Source organism: Eschrichtius robustus, chromosome 4 (assembly GCF_028021215.1).
Source record: "Eschrichtius robustus isolate mEscRob2 chromosome 4, mEscRob2.pri, whole genome shotgun sequence".
NCBI lineage: Eukaryota > Metazoa > Chordata > Mammalia > Artiodactyla > Eschrichtiidae > Eschrichtius > Eschrichtius robustus.
In genome coordinates, this window is record NC_090827.1 from 100,199,387 (window position 1) to 100,220,810 (window position 21,424).

Genomic DNA, 21,424 nt, shown 5'->3' on the forward strand with positions numbered 1-21,424 from the left:
ATTCGAAGGCCAGATGATAAAGCCCAGAATATTCTAAAGGTCTTGTTGGGATGAGTCCCCAAAGAACCTGGGGCTGCTGCCCCTTTAACCCAAACTGTGAATTGGTTACTGGGGTAATGGAGAGCATTCTCTGTACGGGTTTTGACCTTGATTCATGTTTCACATGCAGAATGCATTACTCCCAGCTTATCTTTAAACTGCTGGTCACTAGCACAATGTGTGGCATCAAGCAAGTGTTCTAACAGCAAATATTTGCTGAATGATTGGTGGATCACATAGCTTGGCTAAATGTGTCCTAGTTAAGTTGACCACTGTTATTTTATCCTCACTCCACAAATCACAGATGGACAATATTTTTTCAACTAAAATAGCCCTAGTCCAGAAATGGAACAATTAGAGTAGTTGTTCCACATTGGTCAGCCAGAACTGTGATACTGAATAACCTAATATGGGCATTAAAATTGTATCTGTGTGTCCTGATTAGCATATAGTGGTGCCATTTGCAAATTATGGCATTTTTCTGCCTTAGGGCTTTTATCTTTGAAAGAAACAAAATTGCTCAGAAAGCCCTAATTATGTTTTTTTTTAAATCATTGAAATTAGAACAGCTTCTTATCAAGTCACCTCTTATTAAAATCCAGATTTTTATTCTGTGTCTGGCTTTATAAGCCTTAATCAAGGATTCAAATGGTGGGCCTGTGCGAAGCTCAGAAAGGCACAGGAAGAGATTTTGGTGCAAGGTACCATGTCTGCTAGTTTTGTACAGCGACGCTTAACTCCTGTCTTTTGCAGTTACTATAACTACCTCCTTTGTCTCAAAAATCAAGCTTTGCAAGCTGATCTCCCATGATGAACACGAAGGCAAATTCATCCCTTCATTGGAAAGAAAGCAATTTGCTCCGTCATTGTTGACTGTAATTACCTGCTCTTGGATGATATCAATCTGCAGAATTTTTTTTCTCCTCACTCTTACAGGTTTACTGTTTCACTGTGGCTTTATTTACTCCATTATTGCAAGGCCAATCTCTGTGGGATTCTGTATTTTGTTGATTCTAATGAGATGTACGGCACGCCTTCTGTATTTCTTACTGAAGAGGGTAAGTATGAAACAGAACCTTTAGAACGATAGTGTAGTTTTCTTATGCTCTGTCTACTGGCAGATACGTCTGTCTAGAATAAGGAATGTTGTCAACGTGGCAATTCAATGAGAATGATGGTTTCCAAATATGGGATTCAAGTTAAACTATTTTTCTGGAAGCTTAAAACAAACATATACAGATGAATGCACATATGTGTTTTGTTTGTTTTGCTTTGCTTTGCTTTTATTTAAAGGAAGAAGGAATGTGATCTAGTCTTATAGCTTTTTAGGACAGTCGTCGAAAAGATATAGCCCCTTCATTCACTCCTAAGTATTTTCTGTCATTTTCACAAGCTTTCATTTTCCTTTTAGGCCACTTGCATATTCAAATGCATCTTGTCAAAGGAGAAGACCTTGCTGTAAAAACGAAATTCACCATACCCTTGAAGGAGTGGTTACGCCTGGATATGTCTTTTAATGGCGGCCAGGTACTGAAAGCTCGCTCCACCGTGATTCATATCAACATCGTCACTTAACTTTAAGCATTGCTGTAAAGTCAGGGAGCTAGGAAATCTGCAAAAACAAATTTGTGGTATCTGATAAACTTTTACAACCATAACACTTTTTTAATCAAATTTTTATAGTTGGAAATTTAAATCATAAGAATTCTATCCCATTTAATTAACTTTTAAAGTGCTACTTTCGACTATATTGTGAATGAGTAAATAATATAGCCAGCTACATAACCACAATTATCTGAGCAATTGAAGCCTTTTCTCCTAGCGAGATAGGCTTTGGGGAGATAAATGTTAAGACAGCTTTGGCCATATTTATATAGTGTTATCAAATCTACAACTTTTTTTACAGGAAATTTATTGGTTAGTTCAGCCAAGAAATGGTATGACTGTTTTGGGCAGTTAAAACAATTGCTTATGCTTGGCATTAAACCGACAAACCTAAGTGATAATTCTGGTGAGATGGAGGTTCTTTAACTACTTTGTACTATAAAACACTGCACATAATAGTTTCAAGCTTTCATAACACAGATTTTATGGATTATGACAAACCTCTTGCTATAATTGAAGATAATTCCATTTCTTCATATATACGATGTCAGTATGCTACTTTTTTCTGGTTACTTTATTTTCTCATCAGCTTTTCTTGTTCATTTGTAATTTTCCGATAACAAAACTGGAAAAGACATTTTGTTTGTCTTGTGTATTAGATAATACACAGACTTCCCTTGGCGCTTAGGTCTATCACATTTCCTTTTTCTGAAGAGAAAAGAAATCAAGTCAGTCCTTGTAGCTTTCCTGAGGAGAGTCTGTAAGATGTTAGCTGGCAGTTTTTGTATGTTTGTTTCCTTAATGCTGTTAGGTGACATTGCTGTGGTCCATGTTTTAGCTTCTCATTTGCATGAGGATTATGGCGGCATAGCTTGGTTGCTGCATTCTCTTAAGGTCAGCTCAGTACCATGTGTCACTTAGGTATCAAATCATCAGAGCAAATCACAGATATTATTTTGCACCAGCTGTATGCAAGGCACTCTGCTCAAGGAGCTTACAGACTATTTATGGAAGTCACATTAAGCAGGTGAAGGGGTGTCATAAGGCGAGCTTAATTGCCAAATGATTCGTATTGATTCACAGAAGAGAGACAGCACTTCACCCTGGGGTGCTCAGGGGAGGTTTCATAAAGAAGGTTCCTACGGATGGGCAGAGTTTAAATGGAGAAGCAAGGAGGGGGTACTTTAGCACATCATTGGAGGTTGGCAGATAATCCAGTTTGGAGTAGAAATTCGCTGCCTATAGAACGCTAATAGAAGAAAAAAATGTCTTTAGGGTAGAATGTGGAGAATCTTGAATATCATGGAATTTAAATTTCTAGTTGCAAGGCAGCACAGCGTCATCGAAGCTTTCGGAGCAGAAGAGTAAATCAAAGTAGTTCTTTAATTAAAGAGATGAATTTAACGGCAGAGTACATGATCGGGTAAAACAGGAGAGAAGAATTAGGAAGACCAGATGCAGTGGAAAGAAAAAAGAAGTAGATTTTTTTTAGTAAACTTTTGCCATTTGCCCTTTCGTCTTTCCATCCCATCTGGTCTCTCTGATCACATAGGTTCCAAAATAGTACTTATTGTTTTTCTACACAAAATCCAGCTCTGTGGTGAGACTACTATATTCATTGCTTTGACTAAATGGACACATTGGCTTAAAGTAAATGGTTGGTTTAGAGAAACAACTGGTCTGGCTCATTTTCTTCTCTGAACCAACATGCTCTCTATGGCTGAATTGGGTTGGATTTTATGGGTTAGCTTTTCTTTCATAGACATGGTGTTGGAGCCATATCTTTGACAATCTAATTAAGCCAGAATGTGTTTCCTGAACACTTGCTCTGCGCTAGCACTGGGGGGAATAAATTAAGCCCCTTAACCCCAGGGCCTTATGTTGTAGTCCCAGACACGAGAAGAATACATGACAGCTAACAACATTCGCGATGAAAACATTGTCACCATTGAAATGACAGTGACAATTCTCAGCGCTGAGGGAGAGAGGTTGGGAAGCCACAGTGCATGAAGAACATTCATCCCCTGCCTTGTTTTTCCCCCTAAGGCTCTCCTGGAATCACAGTCAAATTCCAAGAACTCCTTGTTGTATCTTACACATTTCCTTGTCTTTTTATGCAACAAGCTTTCAGGCACGAATACACCAAATGAACCTTTGGCTGGTGGTGTGGAAGTGTCCACAACCCACTGGGGGAAACTGCATTATAGATACTTTTATCACATTAAGTCATTTGGAGGGACTTTCCTGGTGGTCCAGTGGCTAAGACTCGGAGCTTCCACTGCAGGGGGCATGGGTTTGATCCCTGGTCGGGAACTAAGATTCCACATGCCGCACAGTGTGGCCAAAAAAATTTTTTTCAATAAATAAATAAAAATAAAACGACCAAAATACTTCTTTAAAAAAAAGTCAGGACTTCCCTCGTGATGCAGTGGTTAAGAATCCTCCTGCCAATGCTGGGGACGCGGGTTCGAGCCCTGGTCCGGGAAGATCCCACGTGCCGCACAGCAACTAAACCCGTGCGCCACAACTACTGAGCCTGCTCTCTAGAGCCCACGAGCCACAACTGCTGAGCCCGTGTGCCACAACTACTGAAGCCCACATGCCTAGAGCCCGTGCTCTACAACAAGAGAAAGCACTGCTCGCCGCAACTAGAGAAAGCCCACTCAGCAATGAAGACCCAATTCAGCCCAAAATAAATAAATTAATTAATTAATTAAAAAAAAAAAAAGAGTCATTTGGAGAAATTGTGTCTTAAGTCTCAAAATATACACAGGGCTAGTAAACTGCTCCTTTTATTTTTTGCAGAAACTGATCAGGTGAAAGACTATGAAGCCTATTTTACGAGTAACTGATATCCAGGACTGTATTTATGATGTGGGGTCTTGAGGCATAACTGATCCTTGTGTATCTCTCCCAACATAGATAGTAGTAACCACCAGCACTGGACAGGATTTGAAAGACTACCATAATCAGACCATTAGGTAAGTGTGATTTTTTCTTTTGATTCAAAATTTGCTGGATGAGGGTTAAGGAACCTTCATACGTTAGCCCTCAACCCTGAAGTTATTCCCACCCTGTCTGATTCAGGTTTTTCAAGCATGGACTGTGGCTAATCTGCCCTGTAGCTAATCTTTGTACTATTTTTTTTCTTTTTTAAATGTACAAAAACTCTCCGTGTTTTCCCCACAACCTTTTTTTTTCCAAGCAAGAGAAACTTGTTCTCTCTCCAGATCTCACTGTAAATTATTCCTTTCATGACACTTTATAATTTGTTTTCTTTGAAAATTATCTTCTACAAAGGATTCGGAAAAATAAAAGTATTAATGTTGCTTATTGAGAAGGGTTGGTAAGTTTGGCCTAGTATAGAACATAAAAGCAGACAGCCTTCATATTTATGTTTATAATGTAAATTTGAAACGTATGCAACTATTGATATTGGGGTAACTTTTCAATCTTATATAACGATTCTCTACAAGAGTTACAGAAACTGAGAATTGGGTCTTTTTCCTCATTTGTCATATATTTTTAATTTGCTTCTACATCCCTGTTTAAGAGTGGGTCTTACAGTGTCAGAAAAATGGGGCATGAGCTCTTCTTTAGGAACTCGGGATATCTCATCATAGCTAGATTTTATATATATATCAATATATATAATGTGTATATATATATATATATAATGTGTATATATATATATGGATATATAGATATATAGATATAAATTCAAATGCTTAAGAATAAGTAAAGGACAGAAACAAAAATTAGCAGCTTAAAAAAATAAAATAAAATTAGCAGCTTCATATGTATAATTTTAAAAAATTTATCAGGGGAATTCCCTGGCCGTCCAGTGGTTAGGACTCCACACATCCAGTGCAGGGGGCACAGGATCAATTCCTGGTCGGGGAACTAAGACCCCGCATGCTGCACAGTGCGGCCAAAAACAAAAATGTATAAAAAAAAATGTATCAGGACTGTTGGGCACTTTGGCTGGGGGATGGGGGGTGGTTCATTCCTTCATCCTTTAGTCATTTCACTATGCTCAGCCAAAAACCATCTCTCCAAACAGGCTCCATTCACTCAGAGTCTCCACACAATCCAAATTTTCTTGGAAACCAATTATTAGAGAAAGGAAAGCAAAGAGGGGTGAATACAGCAGAGTAGGGGACGTACATTCTACTTCTTCTTTTTTCCCCCACCATTTCTGTTTACATTTAAGTCAAACAATTTCTTTTAGGCTCTGGGCACATAGAACAATTCTTTTTTTTTTTTTTTTTTAGAACAATTCTTATTTTCATGACTGGATTAAAGGATTAGAGTTATAGCGAAAGGCTAAAGCAGTGTTATTCCTTAGCCTGCAAAGAGAAAGTCGGGGGGTGACTTGATAGCTATATTGAAGCATAGAGGCTGAGGCCTTAGAACAGAGCAGAAGTCTTAAGTGCACCAGGTGGATTTAGACCAGTGAGGAAGAATTCAACAGATACGCGTTTTGTTATATAACCAGCGGCCATGGGCTCTTCTATGAAGAGTTTGAGAATAGGAAAGGCCTGGGAGTTTGCTTTGGAGAAATAGCTGATGTGTGGCCCCTTTAGAAATCTCTTCAAGTGCCTTGTTCTGCCCCAGAAATTAAGGGTTTGCATTTCAGGATGTGAGGTCTAAAATAATACCTGCCCTCTCTCCCCTGACACCCACATGCAACCTCAGACACTTTTGACAACCGATGAATTTCAAAAGCTTTTTTTCATTTTCGATGTAAGGGCTTCCTTTCCTCTTAAATCCCAGAAGCGTAGCTGCTGACACGAGCGGAGTGAATCACAGTAAGATCCAGGGCTGGGACTAGGGTGAGGCAAGGGAGGCACCTTCCGCATAAAATGTAAGGAGACACCAACAAAACTTAGTCATTATATTAGTTTGCCAAGGCTGCTGGAACACAGTACCACAAACTGAGTGACTTAAACCACAGAAATGTATCGCCTTGCAGCTCTAGAGGCTAGAGGTCCGAGATCAAGGTGTCAGCAGAGCTATGCTCCCTCTGAAGGCTCTAGGGAAAGATCTGTTCTAAGCTTCTCTCCAGCTTCTAATAGTTCCTTGGCTTGTGGCAGCATAAAGCCAAACTTCACGTGGCATTTTCCCTGTGTGAGTGTCTGTCTTTGTCCAAATTTCCCCTTTTTATAAGGATACCAGTCATATTGGATTAAGGGCCCACCCTATTCCAGTATGATCTCATCTTAACTAATTATATCTGCAATGACCCTATATCCAAATAAGGTCACATTCTGAGGAACTGGGGGTTCAGACTTAAACATATGAATTTTGGGGGGAACACAATTCAGCTCATAACGATAGTCATGATAAATAACATTTAATACAGTATTTTTAAAAATCAAGATTAATGTAAAGAATCCATGACGAACAAAATTACAGAATTTTAAGTCAAGATGGAATCAGTATGATCATGTAAGATTCCTGAATTCAGGACTGATTTTCAGGTACATACCAATTCAACATCCTGGTGAAAGCTTTGAAATGATTCCTTACCTGGTAATACGCGCAGTCCCCAGGCCCAAGACTTCCCCTTACCACTGTCTCAGCTGCCCTTCCCCTGGGACCCCCTCCATCAATAGAACAACTAAAGAATTAATGTTGGGCCCACCTGGGATTCCTGTGGTTAGCTATTTGGAATCTCATTCACTAGAGAGATTTCAGAATGGGCCAAGGTAGTAAACTAAACATCAAATATTGTAGATGGTTATAGGTGTTCCAAGGAAAGCCTCTTAATCCTTTTTATTTGTTCTTGTAAAGTAAACATAATGATAGCTGTTATCCCGCAAAAGTGGTGTAGGAAGATCAGGAATTAAGTGCTCAGAAGTTCAGTGCTGCAGTAACAACTGCAGACTTGTCTAGTGTTGAATTCATTCATCTGTCCATCCATCCATCCATCCAGTATACATTCATTCACCCAACACATTTACCACATGCCTGACACAGTGCTGGACTCTGGGAATAAAACGATGAAAATCAAGAATACAGTCCATCCCTGCCTTCATGGAACTAAAACATCTAGTGGGGGGAAGACAGATCTTAAACAAATACATTCACAAATAAATTTAAAATTACAGATTGTGATGAATGCAGGGAAGGAAATAAATAGGTTGGCTTGAGAGGATCTCAAAGGGGCCAGAATTTAGGCCAGGCCCTGAGGAAGTGACACTTAAGATGAGAATTACTTTAAGGGGTGAGAGGGACAGCTATTTTGAGGCTTTAAATTCCCCTGCTAAAGAACCCATGAGCAGGGAATTCCCTGGTGGTCCAGTGGTTAAGACTCCGCGCTTCCACTGCAGGGGGCCCGGGTTTGGTCCCTGGTTGGGGAACTAAGATCCCACATGTCCCTGCCATGTGGTGTGGCCAAAAAAAGAACCCATGAGCCAAAACTGTTCCCTAATTCTGAGTGAGGCCTAGTTAAAGACAGAGGCAGGCAATCTTTCCCCACTGCTGGGTCCTCCACAGTAATAAACCAGGGCACTCTCCCACATCCAGATAAGAGTAAAGATAGTTTGCCAGCTTGTCTGAGGCTTGCGGAAGGGACTGGCTTGGGCTTTTGAACTGTCTAGCTCAGCTCTTATGTCAGCAAAATTGATGACCATCAAAAAATGCACAGTGCAAGGAATCTCTTGCAGTCTTGGTGCAGCCACTGAGAATTTTAGAGGAGAAAAATGTGGAGGCACCACTGTGGAGGGAGACGGAGCTGGAGAGATCTGTTAGTTGTATTATAATGACGATAAAAAATTGCAATCTAGTACCATAGGGACCAAGTAATTTATTGATTAGTTGAGAATTCAGTTAAAGCAAAGATCCATAAAAAAAAGTGGGTAAATATTTTATTTTAATTTAAAATATGGAAATGTGCATTAATTTGCCAATCTTTCTAGCTAGAGCCTTGCCTTTGAGTATGGGTCTACTGATTGGAGTTCCCTGCGATCTTTCTTGCATAAACGGTACCCAATTTCTGTTTCTCCCAAATGAAAAGAAAACAAAGACACTTGTGAAACTATCAGAGCCCAAAATCCATCTAGATTTCTTCAGTTTCTTTTTCCAGCCTTTTCCAGCTGTCCTAATTCCACAACAATTTTTTTAGTAACCATTCTTTACTGAGTCTACCGAAAATATTCAACTTAATTTTTAAAGAATGAACATCTCTTTCTTCTCCATCCCTATTTTATTGGATCACATAAGATTGAATTACATTGTATGGTTACAATGACCATACAGTTGGCAATTGACAGGTTTGGGAACAAACACATCTTACGTAAGCATGCAACTCAAAAAATGGCAGCAGGGACTTCTCTGGTGGCGCAGTGGTTAAGAATCCGCCTGCCAATACAGGGGACACGGGTTCGAGCCCTGGTCCAGGAAGATCCCACATGCCGCACAGCAACTAAGCCCGTGCGCCACAACTACTGAGCCCGTGCGCCACAACTACTGAGCCCGTGCGCCACAACTACTGAAGCCCATGTGCCTAGAGCCCATGCTCAGCAACAAGAGAAGCCACCACGATGAGAAGCCCGCATGCTGCAACAAATACCCAACGCAGCCAAAGATAAATAAATAAACTTAATTTTAAAAAATGACAGCAGAAGTCCAAGTTGGAGTAGGTTAATAATAATAACTGTAGTTAACAGCTATGGTGCCTGCTATGGTGCCTATGATGTGCCAGGCACTGTTCTAAATGCTTTGTTTAAATATTAAATAAATTTTCCCAACAACCGTGTAGATAGGTACTATTTTTATCTCCATTAAAAAATGAGAAGACAGGGAATTCCCTGTCGGTCCAGTGGTTAAGACTCCGTGCTGCCACTGCAAGGGGCCCAGGTTCGATCCCTGGTCGAGGAACTAAGATCCCACAAGCCATACGGCGCAGCCAAAAAATAAAAAAACATTTTTTTTCAAATAAAAAATAAAATGAGAAGAAGCCTCCAGAGAGGAACCTCCAGCTGGCAAGCATCCAGTGTGTTGCAGGGATGAGCCGTGAGGTGAGCTGGTGAGTTGATTAAGCAGAGTTCTATTACGAGAGCTTCTACTGCAGAAACGTTGCTTTGTGTCCCCTGAGTGCTGGGTAATACCTCATGAGGGTAGTCGGAATGTTCAAATCTTTCGAAGGTCTTGAAAAATTTAATCAATTCGCAGCTCTCAGAGATAATAACTTTGCGGTCCCACGTAAAAAAAAAAGGAGAAGAGACCGTCATCTTCTTAGTGCCCTTCAAGCCTGAGATTCCAGAAAAAGAAATAGCAGGAAATAAAGCATTTCTTTTCCATGTTAGTTGCCTTTGTAGAAAGCTGATTTCTAAGTGTTCCCTCTTGCCGCCATCGGTTGATGTTGTCAGAGTGCCCATTTCTTCACCTTTTTGTCTTCCTTCCAGCCGGGAGCACCTGCCCAGGGTTGGGTTTCTGCCTAACAATCAGCCCGTCCTCTCTCCTGGGATGACCCCCACTTGCCTGGCTTCTCCGACCCGACCACTGGGGGCTGCTCTGTCCCGTCCGCGTCACCCTGGCCCATCGCTCTTGAGGCTGCCGGGCTCCTGGCGGCCTGCCTGACATGCTGTGTTCTTCCCTTCTGCTGCCATCTGCCCTCGGTGCTCCCTGGCTCTTTTTGTCTTTGCCTGGCTTCTCACTTGATGCTGATCTTGATCCCTCCTTGCTGTTCACATATGCTCTGATGGCACTTTGTCCACCCATTCTTATTTTACTTTCTAAATAGGTAATAAATTCACATCGTATAAAAATCAAAACAATGTGAAAAGGTCTACAGTTAGATGTCTTGCTTCCAGCTCTGTCTCCATCCACTCCATCCCCTAACCCCCATGCCATGTGGAAGGACTTTTATTAGTTTCTTATATATACCTCCAGAGTTTTTTTTAATGCAAATACAAAAAAAAAAATCCATTCTCCTCTTTCTTGGATAAAAATATATTTATTATTCTGCTCTTTCATTTTTATTTTTTCACTGAACAATGTATTTTAGAGATTATTCCAGGTCAGTACACAGATCCCTTTGTCCCTTTTTAAGCTGTGTAGATGTCCAGGGCCCATTGGATGGATGTGGGTACCAGTCCTCACTGACAGACACCTAAACTTTTTCAGTCTTTGGTGGATGTAAATAATGCTGCCAGGAACAACTTTGTGCATTTTATTCATGCTGACCCATTTTTTCCCTCCATTTTCCTTCCTGATCCTTTAAGTCTTTCAGGACAAAGTGGACTTCCAACAAATCACCTGTGCTGACCGCTTATCTTTGGCCAAGCCCTTTGACCTTGCTGTGGCCTCCTTCTCCTAACTCTGAATTTGACCTCAGTTCTTATCTAATAGGGTATGTTTTTATTTTCCTCCACATCCACCTTCTATCTACTCAAGTTTTCTTTTTTTCCTTTTAGAGCAAAATACTTCCAATTAAGATCAGCAATTCCAAATAATTCCAATGATGCTAAACAATTTCACCAATATCAATAGGCAGCATGTATTAAGTACTTATGGTGGAACTTAGGATTACCAGAGGGGAAGGGTAGGGAGGTAGTTAGGGAGTTTGGGATTGACATGTACACACTGCTATCTTTAAAATGGATAACCAACAAGGACCTACTATATAGCACAGGGACCTCTGCTCAATATTCTGTGATAACTGGGAAAAGAATTTGAAAAAGAATAGATACATGTATATGTATAACTGAATCACTTTGTTGTATACCTGAAACTAACACAACACTGTTAATCAACTATACTCCAATATAAGATAAAAAGTCAAATAAAAAATAAATAAAAAGGAAAAAAAGGTACTTATGGTGGGCCAGGTGCTGCTAGATGCTGTACGTCTTTACTTAATCCTCTTATTAATCCAGTAAGAGAGGAATTATCATTTTACTAATGAGAAGACTCAGTCTCAGAGAGGTTAAGCAACTGGTCCAAAGTCACACAGCTGGTAAATAGCAGGGTTGGGATCCTAGCCCAAGTCTGCCTGGCCCCACCATGGTCTCATCTTCTAGAACTAGAGTGAAGGGTTTGCAGAAATTTGGAGTTTTAAATCAAGGAGAAAGAGTCTTTAAAAAAAAAAAAATCTGTTCAAACCCAGAACTCTCTTAATCCTTTGTTCTTCTCTAGCTTCCGAGAGGATTTCCATTATAATGACACTGCTGGGTACTTCATTATTGGAGGGAGCAGGTATGTGGCTGGCATTGAAGGGTTTTTTGGACCCCTGAAGTACTATCGCCTCCATGCTCTGCACCCTGCACAGGTGAGCCCAGGGGACCAAGGAGTTTTCGAATGCTTATGGGTAATGGGCGTGTGGCTCAGGGCTGTGGAACCAGTCCAGTGTAAACAAAAGATTTATCTGAGCCGGACCTCACATCGGCTCTGTCACCAAACATAATTAAGATTGAGGCTTCCCCCTCCACCCTGCAAACGTGATAATAGATTTTTGTTAACGTTTGGTTCATTTAGTACTCATAAAATGGAAACCATTTACTTCCTCTGTTTTAATAACTAGTAGCTTAATTATAGAGTCGATTTTTATCAGGCTCTTGCCTATCCAGCGATTAAGCTAATGAAAGGAGATAGTCTTAGTTATTTGGTAAAGCTTCTTTTATATGCTATTATTTAAAGTATCAAAGAGGAGACAGTCCAGCATATAGGACTCTTGGTTCTGCTTACTGCTCTCTCCAGAAACATGGGCCTTTGGCTCACACTGGGTGGGTGGGCTGCGGTGGTGGAGATCATAGAGGACTTTGTAATCAGCATTGAATTCTCAAGTCCAAAACCCACCCACAAATGGAATGGAATTGTCGGAGTCTCCAGGCCAGCTCCAGTAGGGCTGGTGGGTATTAGAGGGGGGGCTGCCCCACGAGGGAACCTTCACCCTGGTTGCGTTTTGTGCCTTGGTAAGGAGATCACCGGATACCTAAAAAAGGAACATTCTTTCATTCCTGTGACCTTGTGGGATTTGTTCTGGGAAAAGCAGGAGTCACTAGGCAAAGTCAATTCGGAAAAATGGGGCACCTTATCACCCATAGGTCATCTTAGAGCCCCTGTTGAGATACCTCTATAAGAGGAAAAAAATGAAATTCTTTTATTCATGTGTGCAGCCAATACTTATTAAGCACCTACTATGTGCCAGGCTCTGTGCAAGATGCTGAGGCGTCCAAGATGAATTAAGGTGGTGGCTTTCAAACTTTTTTTTGAAGGTGGTCCACAATAAGAACTCTATTTAATAGCATGAGCAGTACATACATAAGCATATATAATACACATATACATACATACACACATAATATATACATATATATATATAAAACACAAAACTGAAATAAGAATTTTACTAACGATACAGATTCTTGCTATGTTCAGTGTGCTCTGATATTTTGTGTTCTGCTCTATAAAAAACAAAATCACTGCTGGTTACAAACCACTGAAATAGTTTCACAACCCTCCAATGGGTCATAACCCGTATTTTGAAAACCACTGAGTTGAGATAAGGTCTCTGATCTTGAGGAGCTCCTGGCCTGGGTCTTAAACAGATAAGTCATGAAAGAATGGGGTACGTGCTTTAATGAAGATGTGAGCACTGTGTCTGGCAGTGCCGAGGTGCGGTCCTCTGCATCGGTACACGTATGAGGGTGCGGTAGGCTGTTAGGGAGGCTGCCCTGAAGGGGTGACCTTGGATCTGGCTCTTGGAGGTTGAGTAGGAGCCTTCTAAACAGAAGAAAAGGAGAGGAGGCTTCCAGGCAGCAGGTTCAGCACAGGTAGACTTGGGGTCCTTTGGGAACTCAGGGGAGATGAATGTCATTTTCTGGGGATAGCACATAGCGGCGGGGAAGGGAAGAGGATGAAGGCCTGGTCTCTGGGAAATCCTGACACTTAAGAAGCTCTGCAGAGGAGAAGATGCCACAAAAAGAAGCTAGAGGGAAGCAGTCAGAGCTGGCGTGTCCTTGAATTACTAGTAACACCCTTCCTTTGAGAATCCAAAGCAGATGATCTGTGTACAAGCAAGCCACCTGGTGCTATCAATGGGAGAAGGAAATCCACCTGAACGTAGCCTCATGGGTACCCATGGGTGTTTGATGACAATTGTTGTTCATTCTGTTTTCTTGCCCTCTTGTAGATTTTCAATCCCCTACTTGAGAAGCAACTTGCTGAACATATCAAGTTATATTATGAAAGGTGTGCAGAGGTTCAAGAAATAGTATCTGTGTACACATCCACGGTACAGCAGGGGGACAGGAAACAAGAAGCATGTAAGTATTGAACTTCAAGAGAGCGATTTTTAGCTCCAGGCATTTGTAGCAACACGTTTGGCTTCTTTCATAAGGGCGTTGAAATAGAACATATGTGACTTGACCAATGGGGGCAAGTATGACCTCCCGAGATGGATGCAAATGATAGTGTGCCTTCCACCTAGATCCCACCAAGACCAACAGCCAGCAAGAACCCAAACCTGCCTCGTGGCTTCAACTAGCTGTAATTTAGTTTAAGAATATAAATGAGAGTGTTTTGAGCCTCAAATTGCATTATTCCCATCCATAATGGGATCTTAGGCCAGTCTAAGAAAATAAAAATGAATTGGAAAATAAATTAATCATTAGAAATGTTTCCCAGTCGGTGCACTTTTGTCTTGGACCATTAATGTCTGAATATTAGCCTTCAGAAATGTTGAACAATGGCTTTGTTGTTTGGGGCTGGGTTTTATTTTTTAAATCTTTGAAATTGACTCATTCTGCAAGACATTGGTAACTTTTCAACAGAAGGAATGAATTTCAAATAGACTGCTTCCGTGCCTGCCCGTATTTGCAGACATCCTTTCATTCATACAGAGTGTGTATCTGTTATAAAACTCATCCCGTCTTGTCTTCCAATGTCCCAGCACTTATAAATTTCTCTGGCTATAGCTCTTCTTGCATGATACGGTGGCACTAGAGTTAGTCACATATGTTCTTTCTGGAAGAGAAATTCCTGTGGGGCCTTTGCCATCAGCAAAAGTAAATTGAATATTTCAGTCCTGCCTAAATAATCTCAACATCTCCAGAGCCGAGCTTCCCATTTCAGGCCATGGAGGAATGGATACATGTTGAACATACCCCATTCTGATAGGGTTCACATAAAATGGTCATAGGAAGTGATTAGAGACGGTGATAGGTAAGTGTAGAAAGGCAGCACTTCTGCAATTTAATTTAAGAATAGGCTATACTAGTCTCCCAGCTGCTGCCCTCACCGCTGAATCATCCAGAAAATATGATGCGGTCAGAAGAAGGGAAGATATATAGGAATAGTAATACCCCAAACAGGAAAGAAACTGATTTTGATAGCTGATGTAATTTCAGGAGAGATACCCAGAGTCAGAAGGCCGGTCTTGCATGCTGATCTGTTTGGTGGCGTTGGGAAGATTCTCCTAACATCTTCTACTGCCTTGCCTCCCTGGGGGTTCCTGTGCTTTGCTCCTCGACTCACACTGCCAACAAAATGGCCTAGATATTGTCCTCCTGGGGACCAGTCGGAGGCCAGCTGCTCATTCTGTAGAATTATTCAACAGCTATCAGCAACTTTGGCACATTTCCCTTGGACTTGGCTTTGAATTTGTGAGCTCGAGGCAGAGGCATCGTAGCCAATTTCAAATCCCTGATGCACCCAAACCAACATCCAGTAACGCTAAGTCTGACCTCTTATTTCTAGTTCCCCGTAGAGGAAGGGAGTTAGAGAGGCAAGGCTTCCCTCTAATGGTATCCTGTGCTTCCCTTTCCTGTAGGCGACCTCCGGAATTCCTACCTGGACCTGAAGCTCAGGTACGGGCGGCCCTCGATGTGCAGAGCCCTCCTCTGGGAGAAGGAGCTGAAAGCCAAGCACCGAAGCTTGTTCCAGGCCTTGCTGGAGATGGGTTTGGTGACAGGTAATTGAGTCTGTGCCTCGCTCGCCTTTGGACGCTGGTTAGGAAGGTCCCTGTTTTTCTGCTTTCCCTCCCCCTCTTTAGTGATTTATGCCTTGAAGTTATTTTTAACCCTAGTGTTCTAGCTTAATTTCAAATTTAAATTCTGCCCTTAATGTGTCCACCACTCAATGTATCTGTGCACATTTTCAACCCTAAATACAAAAACTTAAATTTAGGAATCACTTGAGCAATTCTTTATTTAAAGCCAAGGCCACAAACAAGCAGCTGACAGCCAGAGCTGGCCCCCAAATGTGGTTGCTTTGGCATACACATTGTTGTCAATTTAAAAAAAATTAGTTACAGGGATCTAAAAACTTCTATGAAAATGCAAATTTCTAGCTTTTCTCAGAAGATCCAAAGATCTGGCGACGCCGGGCCTCCGTTCCTGAGTGGCAGCAATCCCAGAGGTGTGTGGATGGGACAGGCAGTCTCTGTCCATCCACAGCCCTTCCTGCCTCTGGTTGAGCACCTCCTGCCGACTTCAGTCATGGATCTTACCTGCCCGGGCCCTCGGGCCCTTGAACTTGAGACCTTTGATTTGAAGTACATTTTTTTTTTTTTAGAGGTTTTTTTTTTTTTAAACTTTGGGTTTATTTATTTATTTATTTTTGGCTGTGTTGGGTCTTCGTTTCTGTGCGAGGGCTTTCTCTAATTGCGGCAAGTGGGGGCCACTCTACATCGCGGTGCGCGGGCCTCTCTTGTTGCGGAGCACAGGCTCCAGACGCGCAGGCTCAGCAATTGTGGCTCACGGGCCCAGTTGCTCCGCGGCATGTGGGATCTTCCCAGACCAGGGCTCAAACCCGTGTCCCCTGCATTGGCAGGCAGACTCTCAACCACTGCGCCACCAGGGAAGCCCTGAAGTACATTTTAAGCAGCATCTCAGGAATCTGTGTATGTTTTGCAAATGTGTCCAGCTTAAGTCCATTGTGATTTAGGTTTGCATAGTAATTAAGTACATACTGTAAGACTACAAGGAATCTTGAAACGATGTCTGTTAGGAAGAGGAGAGAAGCTGGAGGTGTTCAGCCTGGGGAAGGAGGGTAATGAGAACTATCTTAGCGGTCAGCAGCAGCCCATGGTATTCCTGGGCATATGACCAAACCCTTGGGTCAAGGCAATGCAGAAACTGACTGCTGCTGCATATAAGAACTTCCTAAAAATGGCAGTGTCCAGTGGAATAGACTCTCTTTGCAGATAGTGATTCACCCTCACCCCATCTTGAAAGAATTCAAACCATACAAGATATTTCATCTTTGGTTCATTTGATATTTGCTGAGTGACTGCTCAGTTACTTGGCTAGACTTCAGAGGTAAGTAAAATAGTACAAGGTCTCTGCCCTTGAGGGACCGACTTGAAAGCAAAGAAAAATGGTAATGTATTTTTAAAAATAAAAGCTATGGGAGTAATTGGCAAAGGCACAAAGAAGGGAGTGGTCAGTTCTACTTGGAAGTCTAGAGTGCTCCAGGAAGGCTTCCTGGAGGAGGTGACACTGGGATTGATTCTTGAAGGGTCAATTGATGTTTGCCAGATAAGCAAGGTGGGAGTAGGTATTGCAGGCAGAATACAGGCAGAGACATGGGAACAGCATGCCATTTTTAATGACGTGCAAGGAATTTGGGAAGCAGGAGAAGGCCTGGAGAGTTATTATTCTTTTTTTAAAATTATTTGTTTATTGAAGTAAAATTGATCTACAATGTTGTGTTAGTTTCAGGTATACAGCACAGTGATTCAGTTATATATATATATTTTTTTTTTTTCAGATTCTTTTCTGTTATAGGTTATTACAAGATATTGAATATAGTTCCCTGTGCTATATAGTAGGTCCTTGTTGGTTATCTGTTTTATTTATAGTAGTGTGTATATGTTAATCCCAAACTCCTAATTTATCCCACCCCCCTTCCTTTCCCCTTTGGTAACCATAAGTTTATTTTCTATGTCTGTGGGTCTATTTCTGTTTTGTAAATAAGTTCATTTGTATCTTTTTAAAAAAATTCCACATATAAGTGATACCATATATTTGTCTTTCTCTGTCTGGCTTACTTCACTTAGTATGATAATCTCTAGGTCCATCCATGTTGCTGCAAATGGCATTATTTTGTTCTTTTTTTATGGCTGAGTAGTATTCCAGTGTGTATAGATACCACATCTTCTTTATCCATTCATCTGTCGATGGACATTTAGGTTGCTTTCATGTCTTGGCTATTGTAAATAGTGCTGCAGTGAACATTGGGGTGCATGTATCTTTTTGAATTATGGTTTTCTCCAGATATATGCCCAGGAGTGGGGTTGCAGGACCATATGGTAGTTCTATTTTTAGTTTTTAAGGACCCTCCATACTGTTCTCGTAGTGGCTGCACCAATTTACATTCCCACCAACAACATGGGAGGGCTCCTTACTAGAGCTCAGACTCCATCCTGACAAGTTTGGGCTTTACCTTGTAGGTGAGGGGGACCTGTTGAAGGGTTTCAAGCAGGGGCTAGAGGCGTGATCAGATCTGGGTTTTTGAGGTCACTCTTGTCAGCAGTGGGAGACTGAGGGAGGTAAACTAGAGTGCTGTGGAGCTGGAAGCAGGGGGGCCACTGCATGGCCCAGGGCGGAGAGGATGGGGGCCTGAATGGGACAGAGTGATGTAGACGGAGCCAAAGGATATAAGGGGTTGGCTCTGAGGGACTTCGTCACTGCCTGGATCCGGGAAAGGGAGGCCATGTGGAGTCAGGTGTCAGCATAGCCTCTGCAGCCAAGTGACCTGATTCTGATATTAACTTAGCACTTACTAGCTGTGTGATCTTGGGCAAGCCACTTCATTTCGCTGAGCCTCAGTTTCCTCATCTGCAAAACGGGGATGACAGTAGTCCCTCTCTTCTAGTGTTGGGTTAAGGAATTGACACTTAGAAGAGTATGGGCACTTAGTAAACTCTATGTAAACAGCATTTCTCAATCTTGGCACTTACTGACATTTTGGATAATTCGTTGTTGTGAAGGGTCTGTCCTGTGTATTGTAGGATGTTTAGCTGCATTTCTGGTCTCTACCCACTAGATACCAGCAGCACTCCATCCCCTCCCATAAACCCAAGGGTGACAACTAAAAATGTCTCCAGATACTGCCAAGTGTCCCCAGGGAGGTCACATCGCCCCCGGTGGAGAATCACTGCTGTGTAAGTGTTACACTATTACTACCAGGCAGAGACAATTGTTGGGTTTTCATGGGTCTTCTGGGAAGTGGTGGAACTGCCCCCTGAGACAGGTGAACGGAAGAGGGCGATGCGTGTTGGAAAGTGTAGGCTAAACGGGAGAAGACCACATCACCTCAAAACTGGCTTTATGAGGTTCCAGATATATTTAAGTATAGTTTTACTGATTAGGAACAGGAGTGAATCATTTTCACAAAACATTCTTTTTCAAGCAAATACTCTCAATAAAGAATGTTTTTGTGTCATTTTTACTGCTCAGAAGTTTCTTTTAAAGAATGCAGAATGATTTTATTCTCTGTGGAGCTAATTAACCCAGATCATGAACCCCCAAACCTTGAGACTTGATGGGCCGCAGTGCTGGGGAGTTGTCACACTGCAGCATAGGCACGCGTCCAGCTGCCCTCGGTCAGGCTTCCGGGGCCCCATGCCTGGGGGGAGAGGGGGCACAAAGCCGTATTTGCCACTTTAGGGCCCACTGCTGGTGCCCAAGCAGCCAGTCAGGTCCTTCTGGTGCCAAGTCTGCTTAGATCAGCGCCAGGGAGCATACCCGGAGGGGCCCCTATCTCCCTGGGCATGTAGCAACCTGCATCCCGCCTCTCCCTGCCGTTTCCTGGTGCCCAGAAGCAGGTGGGGAGGGAGGGTGGGCAGGGTAGGCAAATCTCCAGAACCAACCTCAGGCTCCCATTCTGGCTTCACCCCCAGTTTTTCTAGTTTACGTTGTCCCATCCATAGGGACTGGGAGCCTCCTGCAGGGCAGGGCTTACACTCATTAAAATTCATCTGTACCCGGCACACTGCCCTTGCTTGGGGCCACCATAGTTAACTAGATAATCTCTGTGGTTAACCCCTGGAGAGAGATTGGTGTCAGACATTGTGCCCAGTTTCTAACAATCCTGAGAGAAGTGCAGAAGATTTGATTTTGTAAATTGAGGGAAAAAAAAAAATTACATTACTTACATATCTTTACTCTGGTCTCCTATAAAAAGAAGAGTAGTCAGACTGGTGTGACTATGTATCTATTCCTGGTTCCTCACATAACTTTTGATCCAAGTTTATCCTGCTGTGAGTGTCTAGCTGGCTTCGGAGTGCTTTGGACAACTCTAGTCAATAGGAACTATGGTTGCATCATGTTTTCTGCTGCTGGCCTGAGCTGTTTGGTCCTGTTGACCAGTAGACTTTACTAGAATATCGTCATCATGTTACATTTCTTGTATCTGAGATAAGCTACAAGAACAGACTCAAGGATCAGATGTTGGCTGCTTAGAATTCTTACTGTAGGGACCGAGTAGATGCAGTCACAGAGATGAGGAATGAAACCGTGTGAGTAACTTAAGTCACTCGTATCACAACCTTCCATTCATTCATTCACTAGACAAGTATTGACCAAGTGGCCCAGGATAGGACAAAGATGGGGCCATGTTTTGAATGAGAGTGACTTAGGTTAAATGCAAAGAAAAACGTCAGCTCCCATAGCTCCCACAAAGGGAATCAGTTGGTGGAATCACTTTTTTCCTGGCATTAAAAAATACATATATGACAGCATGAGACGATGGCCTGTCATTTCTGGTTCTTTGCAACACTCACCCTTTTCTTGGCAGCCTCTCCTCACATATACAGCCAACTCTACTGCCAGGCTGCCGCACGTGCACGCTTCAGGCGGCAGCGTTTTCCCCCGACGCTGTGTGATTTTAGATGGATCTCTGCTCTCCCGCTGAGCCAATGACGTACTTCAAAGGAGCCATGAGAACGGTGCAGGGAGCGCAGAGTCGGGAGCTCACAACCAGTAGGAGCGTCCTCTGCGTTCTGCCCAGTGAGGTCAGGAGCGGTCACCACCTTCTAGCTGTTCCCAAAAGACTGAGCTCTATTTTTCTACTGCACAAGAGAATCCCCAAATATTTACACCCTCCCTCTTTAAGGACTGTAATTTTTAAAACATTGTGTGGTAACATGCACATAATTTAAGACTCTCCATCATCACCATTTTTAAGTGTACCCTTCAGTAGCGTTAAGTACGTTCACATTGTTGCACAACAGATTCTAGAACTTTCTTATCTTGCAAAACTGAAACTCTGTACTCATTAAACCACAACTCCCCACCCTGCCCCCGCCCCCAGTCCCTAGTGACCACCATTCTACTTTCTGCGTCTATGAACTTGACCCTTCTAGATACCTGATATGAGTGCAATCATACAGTATTTGTCTTGCATGACCAGCTTATCTCGTTTAGCATAAGGTCCTCAAGGTTCATCCATGTTACAGCATCTGTCAGAATCTCCTTCCTCTTTAAGGCTGAATAATATTCCATTGTGTGTCTATACCACATTTTGTTTATTCATTCATCTGTTGATGGACACTTGGGTTGCTTCCCCCTCTTGGCTATTGTGAATAGTGCTGCTTTGAATGTGGTGTACAAGTATCTCTTCAGGACTCGGCTTTCAGTTCTTTTGGCTGTATACTCAGAGGTGGGCTTGCTGGATCATACAGTAATTCTATGTTTAATCTTTTGAGGAACCATTATCCTGTTTTCCATAGGGGCTGCACCGTCTTACATTCCCGTCAACAGCGTGCAAGTGTTCCAATTTCTCCACATTCTCACCAACACTTGTGATTTTCTGGGTTTTTGATAATAGC

General features: G+C 42.2%; 1 protein-coding gene across 1 annotated transcript in view; it reads left to right on the plus strand.

The window, feature by feature from the left end:
• The window catches only part of SEL1L3 (SEL1L family member 3), a 98,995-nt gene that overhangs the window by 23,691 nt on the left and 53,880 nt on the right, over positions 1–21,424 (plus strand). The window contains exons 4-9 of the mRNA XM_068543137.1: positions 976–1,097; positions 1,451–1,566; positions 4,567–4,625; positions 11,788–11,920; positions 13,784–13,916; positions 15,422–15,562. Coding sequence (XP_068399238.1) covers positions 976–1,097; positions 1,451–1,566; positions 4,567–4,625; positions 11,788–11,920; positions 13,784–13,916; positions 15,422–15,562 — 704 coding nt within the window. The remainder of the gene's footprint in view (positions 1–975; positions 1,098–1,450; positions 1,567–4,566; positions 4,626–11,787; positions 11,921–13,783; positions 13,917–15,421; positions 15,563–21,424) is intronic.